The 17,707-nt window shown below is 40.9% G+C and overlaps 1 protein-coding gene across 1 annotated transcript in view; it reads right to left on the bottom strand.

Annotated features, from left to right (window-relative positions):
• ARHGAP10 (Rho GTPase activating protein 10) overlaps positions 1-17,707 on the bottom strand; it is a 262,121-nt gene that overhangs the window by 136,476 nt on the left and 107,938 nt on the right. Inside the window, exons 4-5 of the mRNA XM_038755281.1 lie at positions 15,278-15,349; positions 6,128-6,229 (exon numbers count right to left, since the gene is read on the bottom strand). Coding sequence (XP_038611209.1) covers positions 6,128-6,229; positions 15,278-15,349 — 174 coding nt within the window. The remainder of the gene's footprint in view (positions 1-6,127; positions 6,230-15,277; positions 15,350-17,707) is intronic.

Here is a 17,707-nt window from a genome sequence, read left to right as displayed (position 1 = left end):
ACAGACAAAAAATTCTTGGAAAACAGAACTGCCCAACTACTACTACTAATAATAATAATTATGGTACTTGTAGAGCACTTACTATGTGTCAAGCACTGTTCTAAGCAATGGGGTAGATTCAGATTAGTCAGGTTGGACACAACCCCTGTCCCACATGGGGCTCACAATCAACCCTCATTTTACAGGTGAGGTAACTGAGGTCCAGAGAAGCTAAAGTGACTTGCCCAAGGTCACACAACAGACGTGGAGGAGACGTGGAGGAGCCGGGATTAGAACCCAGGTTCACTGAAACTGAGCCATTTGATCGCTAACATAATGCAGCTTTTAAAAACAATGAGCTGCACATGAACACTTAAAAAGATTATAGCGATTACACTGTGCTCACTGGGTTGACTTTATCTGTAATACTACATATTAATACTCACATCCACGGATACAGTCTCACCGTCATCTGACCGAAGAACAACTCCTACCACTTACCAATTGCATTTACTGACTGCTTACTGTGTGCACAGCACTGTACTAAGCGCTTGGGAGAGTACAAATAGTTGTCATCTATAATCATATTCACTTTACCTGTAAATTATGGGGACACCAGGCCTCTGAGCTAGACATTAATCAGGTGGAAAACATCAATTTCCAAATGTTGCCTGGAAACTGGTGGGGATTACGGAATGTGTCTGTTTATTGTTATACTGTAGTCTCCCAAGTGCTTAGTAGAGTGCTCTGTACACAGTAAGTGCTCAATAAATACAAATGAATGAATGAATTATCAAGAATGTTCCATGAGCCACTGTTCCTGACTGGAGATTGGGAGGAAAATATTAACCCCTTAGTGACACATACCAATCCAACTACTTTATCCCTTTTGTAATCTGTGCGGGCACAACTCTTGGCACAATTTCAGGGATTTGGTTTTAGCCTGAGCACCCCAAAACAGTCCTCCGGACCACAGGAGATAATAATAAAAATAACAATAATAATAATAATAATAATGGTAATAATAATAATACTGTTCTTTAAGCACTTACTATGTGCCAGGCACTGTACTAAGCGTTGGGGTGGACAGGAGCAAATCAAGTTGGACACAGTCCCTGTCCCACGTGGGGTTCACAGTCTCAATCCCCATTTTAAAGGCGAGGTAACTGAGGCCCAGAGAAGAAATGACTTGCCCAAGGTCACACAGCAGACAAGCGGCAGAGCCGAGATTAGAATCCATGACCTTTTGATTCCCAGGCCCTTGCTCTACCCACTACACAATGCTGCTTTTCTCAGAGATGTGCTACCACTTTCCAGCCTGGCACCAGCCGGACTTGTTGGTGCTAAGCTGTAAACGAACCAACAGGAAGAACACTAGAATGCAATTTTCTGACACAAAAATACCATCTTTTTTTTCCCTCCACTTTCCTGACAGGCTTTAAATAGCTATATAATTTCCCAGGTGGACATCTTTTACAACTACCTCTTTGAATAGAGATTGTGTCGGAGAGAACAAAGAAAACGTCTGCAGCCTACAGGGCTCAGTTCTCAGGTTCTGCACTTCCCATTTTATTTACTCTCTTGTACATCTATGCACGTGATTCCTAAATTTCTCTCACCATCCCTAAGCTAACACCATCTCTAATCCTTTATGTCTTCCAGGCTCCAGGACTGCTTCAGATGGCTGGTCCTGACACTTAGACCTGACTTCTCCAATCTGGATACTAGAAAATGTGGGGCGGTATCCACATGGGCTGACCAGGGCCAAATCTGTGACCGTGGAAGGTAAACCGGGAGACAAGAACATTTGCAGGGTCTATAAGGAGTGCCCTGCTCCTTAAATCTACAAATTTCTTGGAAAATTTGTCAAACTGAACATGTCACACATTGAATCCCTAATCTTTCCTACATAAACTGTGAATCGCTTGTCCAACAGGACATGCACCTGACTTGAACATCTTGTATTGACCCCAAAACTAAGCATAGTGTTTGGCACATGGTAAGCACACTATATGGTTACTAAACTCTCTCTTCGCAACTTTCCTTACAGTATCCCCAACACCACTATTTTCCCTTTCCCTACACTCATAATTTGGGGGTTATTTTTTTTTCACTTCTTTCTCATGCAGCCCCCAAATCCAACCTGTCACCAAGTCACATTCACCCCTTCTCTACTTCAAGAGCTAAAACCCCAATTTGAGCCCTTATCCCAACTCTGGTATACTGTAATCACCAATCAATCACTCATGCAATCGTATTTATTGAGCGCATACTACGTGCAAGGCACTTGGGAGAGTACAGCAAAACAATACACATACACATTCCCTGTCCACAATGAAATTATTGTCTAGATCAATGGCATTTATTGAGTGCTGACCGTGGGCAGAGCACTGTACTAAGTGCTTGGGAGAGTACAATACAACAGTTCTGGTAGACACATTCCCTGACTACACTGAGCTTACAGTCTAGAGACAAGCATGTTCTCTCCTAAGGGCTTAGTCCAATGTCCTGCACAAAGTAAGTGCTCAATAAATACAACTGATTGATTTATTTTGACTGCACTGCTTCATTTCTGGCCTCCCTGTCTTTTAAGCCTCTCTCTTTAACCCTATTCCAGGGTGGCCTATTAACAACAACATAAATCATACTCTTAGGAGTCAAATGATGACACAATTCCATCCTCACAACTCTTTCTTCCCTTCACTTTCTCAACAGGGGAGCTCAACCAATTACTATCCTCCTACCTAGGCGTCCTCAGCTGCTGTCACATCCTCACTCTATACAACCATCTCTATTCGACAACAACAAAAATACTGCTCTCAGCTTCCATTTTTATTACATATGCTTTGTTATCAGTCCTGAAAAGCAAATCCCTGTTCCAGCTGTAGAATTTTTATTTAAAATAATTCCACCCTACAAATGTCAAACTATTTTTTACTTTAGGATGAAACACCTTTATTAAAATAAGAGTAATTTTCGCCTTTACCAGATACAGTGTATGGAAAAAATGAACATCAATCAATCAGTATCGGCTACCTGTGCCTAACCTAAGGCGGGGGGGGGGGGGGGGGGGGGGGGGGTGTGTGTGTGTGTGTGTGTGTGTGTGTGTGTGTGTGTGTGTGTGTGTGTGTGTGTGTGTGTGTGTGTGTGTGTGTGTGTGTGTTTTTGGGTGGGGAGGATCAGAGTACCTTGGTGACCTGGAAGTGCTGAACTGCCAGTATGGGAGCTAATGCAGAGGAGAGGCAATCAATCATATTTATTAGAACTTATTATGTGCAGAACACAGTACTAGGCACTTGGGGGAATACAAAACAACAAAATTAGCAGTCACATTCCCTGCCCGTAACATGCCTTCAATCTAGAGTCTAGACTAGAAATTAACTGGGAGGAAGCCTGGAAGTGATGTGACTTCAGAAGGGCTTTGAAGACGACAAGAGCAGTGGTCTGTTGGATGTGAAGAGGAAGAGAGCTCCACGCATGAGGGAGGGAGTGAACAAGAGTTTGGCAGTGGGAGAAAGAAGAATGGGACACAGTGAATATGTTAGCTTGAGGTAAACGAAAGGTGTGATGTGGGGTGTAGTGACAAAGAGAGTGGTTAAGTAAGCTTGTTGTGGGCAGGGAATGTGTCTACCAACTCTGCCCTCTCACCGCCTTGTTTAATTGACCACCCCACTCCTGGGGCAAGTTGACCAAGCCATTGGGGTCATATAAGGCATCATGATGCATTTGATACCGTAATTTAAGAAATTTGAATACTACATTAAATAATACAGTAATAAAACAATGAATAATACCCTAAATAATGTATTGTTTATAGAGAGTTTGGAGGGCTTTTTTTCCTGGAAAAATTACCCTCTGCCCTATGAAAATTGGTCATCCTAGACCCGGACCTACTGGGAAATCGTTTTAGGACACAGAAGGCAATGGTAGGGTCAGTGGAAACCTGTTAATCTGGGAATTGACTTCTCTATCTCATTTGCTTCCTTCAGCCAATGTAACCAATAACTGGTTAAAAATCTGGACTATCTCAGTGATCTACCACCTGAAGCTTTCATCACAGATCCGTGGTCGTAGTTATTTTATGGTATTTGTTTAAGTGCTTACTATGTGTCAAGCACTGTACTACGGGCTGGGGAAGCTGCAAGCTAAACTGGGTTGGATACAGTTCCTATCCCACATGGGGCTCACAGTCTTAATCCCCACTTTACAGATGAGGTAACTGAGGTACAGAGACACAGTTCTCCCTTCTGGTAGTATGAAATGCCACCTAGATCCCTGCATTCCTCTCCTCAAAAAGCCCACAGCAACCTAAAATTGTCACTCACATCAGATTTTGGCTCTTGGCAACAAGACAATTCACTGGAAAAATTTCTAATATTTGGCTGACTGCTTTCTCCTACTACACTGCAGCTGTTCCTCTCCATCTTCTCCAACCTCCAAACTATTCCTCACCCATTCCCCAACAGCTACACTCTGCTTCTCCAAACCACGACTTCAAAACCTTCCTCCTATGCAAAGCCTTCTCTAATTAATCCACTCCTGCCCTAATTTCACCATTTCACAACCCCTACAAACTTCCAAGCAATTATGTATGTATATTTTAGGTTCCTTAAGATTAGCAAACTACTTCAGGGGAGAGACAGAGTGTCCCTTCCAAGTGTTCATTATATTGCTTTTTGCTCAGCAAGAAATTAAATAAATACCACTGGAGACTAATTACACGTGTTTACCTTCCCCCCATTCTATTGTAAATGCCCTGAGAGCAAAAGCAGTAAGTTTGTTTTGGGCAGGGAACAGATCTATCAACTCTGTTGTAGTATACTCCTCCAAGCGCTTAGTAAATTAATTAATTAATTAATGATGGTATTTGTTAAGCACTTACTATGTGTGAAGCACTGTTCTAAGTGCTCTCTCAATCCTCATTTTACACACGAGGTAACTGAGGCACAGAGAAGTTAAGTGATTTGCCCAAAGTCACACGGCTGACAAGTGGTGAAGCCGGGATTAGAATCCAGGACTTCTGACTCCCAACCCCGTGCTCTTTCCACTAAGCCATGCTGCTGCTCTGCACACTGTAAGCACTCAATAAATACAACTGATTGAGTGATTCCTTTACTTGTAACTCCCTCCCACACCCAGGGCAATGCGTACAAACTAAGATGTCCCCAAATCACCTTCCCATGTATTCTTTGCACCTGCAACATGATTATGTAGGCAAAGAGCCCTAAAAATCACAGAACCAGAGAAAATGACCTAAAAGGACCTTGAGGGAGCGACAGGTCCAAGACTCAATTCCAATATACACACAGATGTTTAATCTTTCCTTAAAAATCTCAGTTCTTGCTTAGATTCAACAGAACTCATTTCCGCTTTAATTTAAGCCTGTTTCCTCTAGTTCAGTCACCGTGGGCATGGAGATCAGCAGCATCCTCACAGAAATCCTTCACATACTTGAACATAACATCTAGGGAAATCCTCACATTTCTTCCCCACACTGAACCACCTAAAATTCTCTTATTTCTCCACATGGACTGTTATCCTCTTTATCCCTTCAATCCCTTTTGTCACTCTTATCTGGAGCCACTCTGGTTTCTTCTCTTACCGTTTCTAGTATGATGAACAAAATGGGAGAAGATATTTTAATGCGTGTTGAATGTATAAATGAGGGTTTGCTTCCCAGCTTACTCATCCTGTTTATCCATGTTTGTCTTTTATATCCTTGCACGCCAATGTTGACCTTTCAACTATGGGTATTTCCACCATTCTTGGGCCAGAATTCTTTCTCCACATTGTTATACTTTATGTCTCAGAGTGACTACTTGTAAGTTTTCCTATTGGATTTCATCCTCACAAGGTAGCCCCTTCATTCCAATTTTCCTAGGCTGCTTTGAAGTCTATTCTTATTTCCACCCAAACTACTAAAAACCTAACCCAGTTCACTGTCATCTGCAAATTTTATGTGCTTTTGATTCTTTTGTCCTAAATTATCAATAAGAAACCAAACAGATACTTATATGGATTTTTCCAAATACAGCCAATTTCTACTATATATATTAAAATAAGGATCAAACCTGAAAAAAGACTAAATGCTTTCAGGAAGTGGTCTTCTTGTCAACACAGGTATACGTAAAACAGAAATCGGAAGTACCTCTTGCAAATGTGAATCTTTCTTTTTAGCTGATAGATTCAGGTGCTTATCGACTAGGCTGTAATTCTTCTCCGTCTCTTTATCAAACTTCTTTTTCTCCTCCTGCAAATATCAATTTTAAAATACAGATAAATACAAGTAAGAAATGAAAACATATGCAAAGATTCCACTCTTTGGGTAAAAAGGTATCTCTAAAATATGAAAGACATAACAAAGATGAATTTATAATAATAATAATAATGAATAATAATAATTGTTAAACTCTTACTAGGTGCCAAATACTATTCTACGCACTGGGGTAGCTACAAGGTTAGCAGGTTGGACACAGTTTCTGTCCCACAAGAGGCTCACAGTCTAGGTAGAAGGGAGTAGCATTTAATACCCATTTTACAGCTGAGGAAATGGAGGCACAGAGAAGTTAAGTGCCTTCCCAAAGTCACACAGCAGACAACTGGCAGAGCTGGGATTAGAACCCAGTCATCTGTCTCCCAGGCCCATACTCTTTCCAGTAAGTCATTAAGACTGTACTGTCCTTTCATTGTTGCTCTACTATTCTTTACTTGGTGAGTCAAGAAGATTTTCATATCAGTGAATCAAACAGAAAAGCAAAAGAAATAGCTTCGAATCTCTTAATTCTTTCAAGTGGCATGGCTTCTTCAAAGTTGGGAGGACTGTATCACTTCCAAGTCTCCCTCATGTGCAAATGCATCTAAAATTTCTAGAAGAGAAACTTCAACACTTTGGAACTAAACACAAAACTGCGTTCTGATCGTGTGAAAAAGTAAACAACAAATTGGAAGTGGAAGATTTAAACGAAAACAGGTGTAAGCGACATTTTAGGAAAAGGGTTGTTTCCGGGAATTCAAAGTTAGGGAATATTCCAGTTCATCCTCAACATGGCACAAACTGCCCATTCTGAAGCTCCTAACTACAACCAAATTATAGACTATTCACAATTAAGGATAGCTTATTTAAATGTTCATTGTTGTTTTCTTTTTTAGAACTACATAAACCACTTGGTGCAAAAAATCAGTCCTTTGTGTCCTAGCAACTATAGTTAATTTTGAGAAAGATAAAAACAACATAAGCTTTCCCAAATGGAGCTTGACCTGCTTCCTGTATAGCCACTTCCTTGTCCAATTTATTAGTATTACTAATTTATCAGTATTTCCCTTCTTTGAATTCTCCATTTTTGCTCATAATATAAAGCTATACAGTGGTAGGAATAGAAAAGTGTTTTCCCTTGAACCTACCACTATCTCTGCTCATTTGTGGACCTCTAACTTCTAATACTAGACAGAGTTGCTTGGATAATGGAAATAGCAAATCTGCAAACACACAAAAGCATGCACATGTGCTTTCTTTCTCTCTCCTCCCCCTCCTCAACCCCCTGCCCCCCAAATTGCCTGAATTTCTTCAAAAGCTGTTTCTGAATCTGGTTCAATTACTGGGAAAATCCAAACAGCTTTCAGGTCACAATAGTGTTCTCAGAACAGAATGAGAAGTTAAAACGGTTTTGAGAGGCTCTTTCATTCCAGACAGGAGTGACAATGTATAAATGAGGAAGTACAAAGGAGAGGAGGTGAGAAAAAAACAGATGGAACTAGAACAACTAGCTTGATATGGAGGAAATATTTCATAAATGAGGATGTGTGGGGAGAGGAGGTGGGGAAAAAATGAGATGGAACTAGAACAACTGTACTGATGAGAGCAATCAATAGGAATGACCATTGTTAGGAAGCTGAGGACTCTGTGCTTCAGAACAGACTGAAGAGTTCAGGTAATTAGATCTGTTTATTCATTGGCCTTCAGGTTGATGTAGGAGCTTGCTGACTCACAGATGGTTTCTGCTTTGTGAATAAAGATCTGGTCCAAATTAAACCACCACAACCATAAATTACAGCAGGAATGTGTACATTCACTCATGGACCACTATTATACTACCTAAGTATCGGTTCCAGAAGTACAAGATCATTAGTTCTTTTGTTAATGCTATCAAAGAAGGGGGTTGCCAGCATATGACCTTTTATAATAATAATAATAATAATGATGGCTTTTATTAAGCACTTACTATGTGCAAAGCAATCAATCAATCAATCTTATTTATTGAGCGCTGTTCTAAGCGCTGGGGAGGTAACAAAGTGATCAGTTTGTCCCACGGGGGGCTCAGTCTTAATCCCCATTTTACAGATGAAGTAACTGAGGCCTAGTGAAATGACTTGACCAAAGTCACACAGCTGACGATTGGTGGAGCCAAGATTTGAACCCATGACCTCTGACTCCAAAGCCCATGCTCCTTCCATTGAGCCACGCTGCTTCTCTTTTATGAGACCCACTGAGTCACAGTTTCTAAGAGGACACTGTTCTATTAGTTGAAACTAAAATTGTGGGTGCTTGTGTTGCTGAATTTTGGGTTAAAATCTGTATAGCACACATTGGCAAATTGGTATTGATAGAAGGGATTTATCTGGGAGGGAGGTGCGGGAGAGAATTAGAGGAGAAGGGGAAAAAGTCTCAACATTACTTTATGGGGTTGCCAACATCTAGGCCACAACATAGCCCTAGTGTACAAAAGCTGGAAACAGAGCAGTCTAGATTCAAGGTCTAAGGTGTGTGAAATAAACTGAACTTTAACACTATCTCTTTCTTAAGTATTAATATTCACATAGAGACACAAGTATGTACCCAGCAACAAAAAGTAGAATGTCTGAGAGCAGATACACATAGGTTCATTCCTGAAACATGAAGCTCACTTTCTGCACAAATTGACTTAGGTTGGCAATTGACCAAAATTCTATTTAGGACAAGAAAGGAAGAAATCTTACAGGACACCCAGATAATATAGGTTTTAATCCTGGCTTGCTGTCTTAGTTTCAACTTAAAATGGGGCCAACCACACCTCCCTTAGTGGTGAGGCCAGATGTATAGTAATAATAATAATAATAATAATGGCATTTATTAAGCACTTATTATGTGCAAAGCACTGTTCTAAGTGCTGGGGAGGTTACAAGGTGATCAGGTTGTCCCACGGGGGGCTCACAGTCTTAAATCCCCATTTTACAGATAAGGTAACTGAGGCCCAAAGAAGTTAAGTGACTCGCCCAAAGTCACACAGCTGACAATTGGTGGCGGGATTTGAACCCATGACTTCTGACTCCAAAGCCCATGCTCTTTCCACTGAGCCACGCTGCTTCTCGAAAAACTGTAGGACACTTTGCAAAGTGTTACATAAATACTTAATGGCTACGCTGCCATTTACCTGATAAATCTCCCCATCAGATGCAAGTGAATCTTGGCCCTATGATTTGAAAGTTCATGTTCATTCATTCATTCATTCAATCGTATTTATTGAGCGCTTACTGTATGAGAGCACTGTACTAAGCGCTTGGGAAGTACAAGTTGGCAACATATAGAGACAGTCCCTACCCAATAGTGGGTTCACAGTCTAGAAGACAGTTTAGAAGCATGTGATAGGAGAGCAACACTGAAACGTACTAGAATGGCAGGGAGGGATTTGACGCTCCTATTTTCTTTGGGTACACCTGCATCCAACAAGAATACAGAATGCACAATAATTTTAAAATCTATCATATACATCTATGAATTAATAATCGAGAGCCTTTAAACCCATGATCAACTTTCAGTCTCTTGCAACTACAATTTCAAAGTATATGTAGTTGTCTATATTCAAAGACGGTACTGACGACAGAATTCACTGACAGATGCATGTGTGACTGAAAAGGAGAATGAAGGATCCACGGAAACTGCCGTACTGGGGTACTAAAAAAGGTCATCCCTCTCTGTGCTGCCTTGTTTGATGTTCACAGGGCCTAACAGCTTGAGTTTTCTACTTTACAGAATAAAAGATGACCTACATTTTATTTCAAATGAGGACCTTAAACATCGAGAGCCATAAAGGAGGCTGGTGTTGTAAAGCGGAAATGGTGAAAGTTGAGAAACAGTTTAAATGCTACTGTAATTTGACACACAAGTCAAAGACTGCCTGTAGATGAGCTATGTGCAGCTCTGGAGGTGACTTCTCATTCGTTCATTCAATCCCATTTATGGAGTATTTACTGTGTGGAAAACACCGTACTAAGCGTTTGGGAGAGTACAATATAAAAGTAAAGAGACAAATCCCCTACCCACAACGAACTGGAAAGCTGAAGGGGAGAGGCCCCTTTCACCATCAGGGAACTTCTGCACCTTGTATGCTCAAGCTTCTGCAACCTGGTCCTAATTTCTTGGGGACTAGAGAGATATGGGAATAAAAAAAGTCTTCTCCACTGGCAGGACCAGCTTCAGGCAGAACCTGAGGTTAGCATCCACCTCACAGTGCTGTGTTCGAGGGACGACTGAGGGACAGCAGAGGTGAAATATCGTACAGCTCCCAGCACGAGGTGGAAGCAGTCCCTACGGGTTCAAGGGGCTGGGAGTAAGTGGGATTGAGTTAGGGGTTTCCTCATTCATTCAATCGTATTTATTGAGCGCTTACTGCGTGCAGAGCACTGTACTAAGTGCTTGGGAAGTACAAATCGGCAACATATAGAGACGGTCCCTACTCAACAACGGGCTCACAGTCTAGAAGGGGGAGACAGACAATGAAACAAAACAAGTAGACACTCTTGACCTGCTCTTCTCCTTTTCTCTGAAATAGCCACATTCCTCAGAGCAATAGGGAAGTCTGGCAGAGAGAACCCTGGCCTGGGAGTTAGAGGGTCTGCTTCTAAAGCCAACTCTGCCACTTGGCAGCTGTATGACCTTGGGCAAGTAACCTGACTTCTTTGTGTCTCTGTTTCCTCATACGTAATATAGGGATCCAATAACTATTCTCCCTCCCACTTAGACCGTGAGCCCCATGTTGGGGAGAGACTAGGTCCAACCTAATTACCTTTTTTTATGGTGTTTAGTCAGCACTTACGATATGCCAGGCAGGTAGGGCACTAGGGCAGATACAGGCTAATCAGGTTTGATGTAGTCCATGTGCCATAATGGGCTCACAGTCTTTATCTCCATTTTACAGATGAGGCAACTGAGGCACAGAGAAGGTAGGTGACTTGCCCAGGGTCACACAACAGACAAATGGTGAAGCCGCGATTAGAACGCAGGTCCTTCTGACTTCCAGGACCATGCTCTATCCACTAGGCCATGGTGCTTCGTCTTCGTACCCCTTCAGAAACAATAATAAATTCAACAGCTTCACCAATCAATCATATTTATTGAGTGCTTACTGTGTGCAGAGCACTGTACTAAGCGCTTGGGAAGTACAAGTTGGCAACAGAGACGGTCCCTACCCAACAGTGTTCACCAGTCTGTAGAGACTGTTTTACTCCACTACCTAAACTTTCCCTCAAGACCCCAATTTAATCACATTAGTATTTTCTTCAATGTTCCTAAATTTGTATACTCTCCTTTCTTGAAGGCTGGTTCTTGCATGAGACAGAGGCAGGGTGGGTGGGGAATAGTGGTATGGGGGCTTTTTGCTTTTCATCTTGATAGAGCATCATTAACACAAATACATTTCTGGCCACAGAATTAAACCAAACACAAATATATTTAATTTTTACTCCAGCCTGTGAAAGTGTCCTGATTTCCCTATTAAAGTACGATATCAACAAGTTCAATCTCAACAAAGAGAATGATATTACCAGTTGGAGCTGACGAAGGGAAGATAAAAATGTTAATGTTTATATGTGAAAATTCCAGTACGGTCATCCGTGCTTTGCCAGATAAACAGGCTAGTTTAATCCCCATGTGAAAACTATTGGTAGATATTTTTTTCTCTTTCAATCTGCGTCACTGATGTCAATTTTAATGTCCATTTTAGGCTTGTTGGCCACTGGAACAAACTGATTTTCTTAATAACAAGATACAGATGTTGGAAGATTTTGCTCTACAAAGCAAGACATCCAGTTTATCAATCAATGGCATTTACGATGGTGATGATGATGGTATTTGTTAAGCGCTTACTATGTGCCAAGCACTGTTCTATGTGCTGGGGTAGATATAAGGTTATCAGGTTGCCCCACGTGGGGCTCACATTCTTAATCCCCATTTTACAGATGGGGTAACCGAGGCCCAAAGAAGTTAAGTGACTTGCCCAAAGTCACACGGGGGACAAGTGGTGGAGCCAGAATTAGAACCCATAACCTCTGACTCCCAAGCCCGTGCTCTTTCCACTAAGCCACGCTGCACTTACTGTTGGCAGAGAACTGTGCTAAGTGTCTGGGACAGTAAAATAGAGTTTGTAGATGCAATCCCTGTCTTCAAGCTCTTCCTGTAAAGTCCAATTCATCGCAGAGGATACGCCTCCCATTTATATATGAGATTATTTATTAGCACATCAGCTAAAGCTCCTCTTCACTGCTAACGACCCTTTAGGAAGTGAAAGCAGTCATGAGACCTCCAAAGAAACCAAGAGAGGTCTTGGAAGCAACTATAAACCAGGTGGAAGAAGAGATTAAAGGGTTGGGGCAAGAATATTTCTGGGTCAGAGTTTGGAAAACAAGAAATAAAGAACACCAAACCATTATTAACATTTATTATTGGTGCATGGCTGTTTGTTTTGCAGACTGTTCTAATAAATACAACCTCAAGGCTGAGTTAATCATCATCATCATCACCAATCGTATTTATTGAGCGCTTACTGTGTGCAGAGCACTGTACTAAGTGCTTGGGAAGTACAAATTGGCAACATATAGAAACAGTCCCTACCCAACAGTGGGCTCACAGTCTAAAAGGGGGAGACAGAGAACAAAACCAAACATACTAACAAAATAAAATAAATAGAATAGATATGTACAAGTAAAATAAATAAATAAATAGAGTAATAAATATGTACAAACATATATACATATATACAGGTGCTGTGGGGAAGGGAAGGAGGTAAGATGGGGGGGATGGAGAGGGGGACGAGGGGGAGAGGAATGGAGAAAGCACAGACCTCGGGGTCAGAAGGACTTGGGTTCTAATCCCAGCTCCGCCACATGTCTGCTTTGTGACCTTAGGCAAGTCACTTAACTTCTCTGTACCTCAATTTCCTAATCTGTACAATGGGGATTAAAACCGTGAGCCTTAGTGGGACAGGGACTGTGTCTACTCGACTCCCAGTGTGGGCAGTGATTGTCTCTATTGCTGAACTGTACTTTCCAAGCTCTTAATACAGTGCTCTGCACACAGTAAGTGCTCAATAAATATGACTGAATAAATGAATCTACCCCAGTGCTTAGAACAGTGCCTGGCACATAGTAAGCACTTAAATGCCACAATTATTATTATTAAGAACAAAATAAATCAAGGACACAATAAGGGACAAAATTTCGGCATCTCCTTAATTTTATGAAAGAAAAGTGGTGATTAAACCAAACATACATTCTTTGACTTAGTTCAGTAGGCTGAACTAGAGGCAGGGTGCAAACAAGACACCATGCAAAGTAAGCTAAAAAACACAATCCCTAAGTAGGCTATCTTGTGTTTTCAGTATAACATCTTTAGGGAGTTGGGGAACATTATTTCAACAACTCAGTTTAATTTCGGTTCAGTAGTCAGCATATGTATCAAGTGCTTACTGTGTGCAGAGTACTGTACTAAGTGCTTGGAAGTGTACACTATAACAATATAATAAACACATTCCCGGCCCTATTTCCAATACAGAGAAAACTATGCTCCTGTGTGTGGGATTGGAACAGGTGAGGGCTATAGTGTGAATTTTTCTTAATACAAGGTTTGGCAAAAAAGCAACTCTTTTGTTAGAAGACAACTGGGTGTACTATTCACCAAAATATAAAAATGAGATATGATGGACACAGACAATTCTATAAATTGAGTCAGTTTTGCTTACCACAAAGCCAAAGGCTCTTTTAAATGGTTTGTGGAACATGTAAATGTCAACTATATTTTCTGAGTCTTTGTAGTTACTATGGTATCAAGTTTCACTAGGTCCAGAAAAAAATCTTTGTGAGTCTATGTACCTATTATAGGCTAATAATCTCATGCTTACATCTAAATGAACTTTTTTTTTAAAAAAAATGGTATTTGTTAAGCGCTTACTCCGTGCCAGGCCCTGTACTAAACGCTGGGATAAATAAATGCTAATCAGGTTGGCCACAGTCCCTGTTCCACATTGGGCTCATAGTCTTAATCTCCATTTTACAGATGAGGTAACTGAGGTACACAGAAGTGAAGTGACTTCCCCAAGGTCACAAGGCAGACAAGTGGTGGAGCCAGGATAACTTCCAAGTGCTTTATAGAATAATTTTTCCCCTTCTAGTGTTGGTCTTGGCCCTCATGAGTAATACAGCCTGCTGATTAGGAAATTAATACACGGAAGAAAAGGGATTCAGAAAAAGAGTGCCATGTTGCTTCTTTCATGTATAACAAAAAAAAAGGATTTCTGAAAGTACATTTCTCAAATAGGGTACACCTCTGAAATCCCACCTCTTTGGGGTCACTAAATGTATCTCAAGATTCTCTTTGCCTGAAAAGTTACATCCGGAATCTGAAATCTTGGCAAAATCCCAAATTGCCAAATTCTCCCTTTGGGTTTTGTACCCTTTTTTCACCCCACCGTCAGCCCCACGACATTTTTGCACATATCCATAATTTGCTTTAATGTCTGTCTCTCCCTCTAACTGTAAGTTCCTTTCTTTTAATGGTATTTATCAAGCAATTACTTTGTGCCAGTCACTGTACTAAGCACTGGGGTAGATGCAAGCTAATAATAAATACAGTCATAGTCCAGTGAGCTTCCATTCTTTAACAGGGTGAAATGGCAGTGCTTCATGCAGCAACCACCTTTGATCATATATATGGAGTTGTCCACTGTGGTTCTGTGGCAATCTGATCATTGCAGACAGAATGAATACAGAATTAGCATAAACACACTTATAAAGACTAACTGGGATGGAAAGGGAGACATCACAAACCCCATCTTTAGAAAGACATATTTCTATAACCCTCCTCAGGTATTTTTGGTACCTTATACATAGTGTATATTCATCCCCAAAGAAGAAAATTGGCATATTAAATACAGAAAACAACGGATGGCTAACTCCAGCATCCCTATCGGAGCTGCCAAAGTGTCTCTGTAATTTGAAATACATTTCACACATATTAACATCTTCCTTTCGTAAGTATGAATTTGGGACAAACCTTTACAGCTCCAAGTTGTTCTTTTCTGAATTTCTCCAAAGGTTTAATCAAAGTTTCAGTTACACTTAATGCCTAGAAAAAGAAGGAAACAAAGGAAGAGCAGAGTATTAGGTTTCCACAGAGGAAAAAGATAGGATTTCATTTCCCTCCTCCACCCCACCCAGAAAAAAATGTGCAACATATTTAATATCTCTTCCTGCCAAAGTGACTATTAATCCACTTCCAAATTTAATGAAGCATCAGGGCTCCAAAAACATTTTGGCGGAACTGGAGGAAGGAAAAAAAACTCAAATGAAAAGTTCATTTCAGCCTTCACACTATTCAAGGAAATGCTAAAATAGCTGTCTCTCCGGCACAAAAGGGTCTCTCTCATTTATTAACAAAAACACTTCTGTTTGAGGTTTTTACCCCTCAAATTTTAATGGGTTACATTCCTTTTTTTGATATCAGATTAAATTATGTAAAACACTGAAAATATGGCTCCAAACCAAAAGCAGATGAGTCACACCGACTTCAGGGAATTGACTTTTTCCACATTTTTATTTGTTCTTAAGCTTTACATTTCTAAAATTTGAGAATTGGGTTTGCAGCAATTTCAAAGTAACCATTTTAATAAGAGGCCAAGCTTTTCGAATTCCCCCGAAAATACACTGTACAAACTCCTTTATTTTCTAAAAGTTAAAAAACAGTGCTTTAAAAATGTGTTTTTTGTTTGTTTTCTTTTTTCCACTTAAGAGAAGGGAAAATTATTCTGGGGACATTCAATCAGTGGTATTTATTAAGTGCTTACTACGTGCAGAACAGTGAATTTGGGAGAGTAAATACAATGGAGAAGCAGCGTGGCTCAGTGGAAAGAGCCCGGGCTTTGGAGTCAGAGGTCATGGGTTCAAATCCTGGCTCTGTCACTTGTCAGCTATGTGACTTTGAGCAAGTCACTTAACTTCTCTGTGCCTCAGTTCTCTCATCTGTAAAATGGGGATTAAGACTGTGAGCCCCTTTTGGGAGACCTGATCACCTTGTAACCTCCCCAGCACTTAGAACAGTGCTTTGCACATAGTAAGCACTTAATAAATGCTATCATTATGATTATTATTAACGGAGTTATCAGATGCATTCCTTGCCCCCAATGAGCTTACAGTCAGGAGGAGCAGACACTACTATAATTGATAATATATAATTTAAATATACGTAAGTGCTGTGGGGTTGAGAGTGAGGCAAATCTAATGGCCAAAAGGAACAGATCCCTTGCCAACTTGTACTTCCCAAGCGCTTAGTACAGTGCTCTGCATGCAGTAAGCGCTCAATAAATACGATTGAATGAATGAATGAATATAGATGACGTAGGAGGGAGAGGAAGTTGGGGAAAAGTGAGCTTAATCAGGGAAGGACTCTTGGAGGAGACGTGACATTAATTATGTTTTGAAGGTGGGGAGAGTGGTGGTCTGGTGTATATGGACTCCTCTCCCACACCCTGGTCTGAAACTTTCTCCCCCTTCATACCTGACAGATCATCACTCTCCCCACCTTCAAAGCCTTATTTAAATCACATCGCCTCTGAAAGGCATTTTCCAACTAGACCCTCATTTCTCCTACTCCCTCTCCCTTCTGCTTCATCTTTGGACTTGGATTCGTACCCTTTTTTCACCCCACCGTCAGCCCCACGACATTTATGCCCACATCCATAATTTGCTTTAATGTCTGTCTCTCCCTCTAACTGTAAGTTCCTTTCTTTTAATGGTATTTATTAGGCAATTACTTTGTGCCAGGCACTGTACTAGGCACTGGGGTAGATGCAAGCTAATCAGGTTGGACACAGTCTATTTCCCCATGGAGCTCACAGTCTTAATCCCCATTTTACGGATGAGGTAACAAGCACAGGGAAGTTAAGGGACTTACCAAGGTCACACAGCAGACAAGTGACAGAGCTTGGATTAGAACCCATATCCTTCTGATTCCCGGGCCCATGCTCTATTCACTAGTCCATGCTGCTTCTCCCTTATGGGCAGGAAACATGCCTACCAACTCTATTCTACTGTATTCTCCCAAATGCTTAGTACTGTGCGCTCTGCACACAGTAAGCACTCAACAAATGACTGACTGACATGAGAGACCTGACAGAAATCTACATTGTAATTCAAGGAACTCCTTAATCAATCAATCAATCATATTTTACCTAACACGTAGTTTACCTAAGTCCAAACCTATCCTTAACAATCCCTCTCCCACTCTATTTTCACACTGTTGTGTAAAACAGTATCCTCCAGAACCCCAGCTCCTGTCAATACAGTATTCTGTACTTCCCTCATCAGTATTTCTTTTTCTTTTTCCCCTCTTTGATACATCCAAACTGTTTGTTACCACTCTTAACTGGACATTCTATCTCCTACTGCCACTCAAGAATTAGTTGTACATTTCTATTGCAGCCATCAA

Source organism: Tachyglossus aculeatus, chromosome 12 (genome assembly GCF_015852505.1).
Source record: "Tachyglossus aculeatus isolate mTacAcu1 chromosome 12, mTacAcu1.pri, whole genome shotgun sequence".
NCBI lineage: Eukaryota > Metazoa > Chordata > Mammalia > Monotremata > Tachyglossidae > Tachyglossus > Tachyglossus aculeatus.
This window is presented reverse-complemented; position numbering and strand designations above follow the sequence as displayed.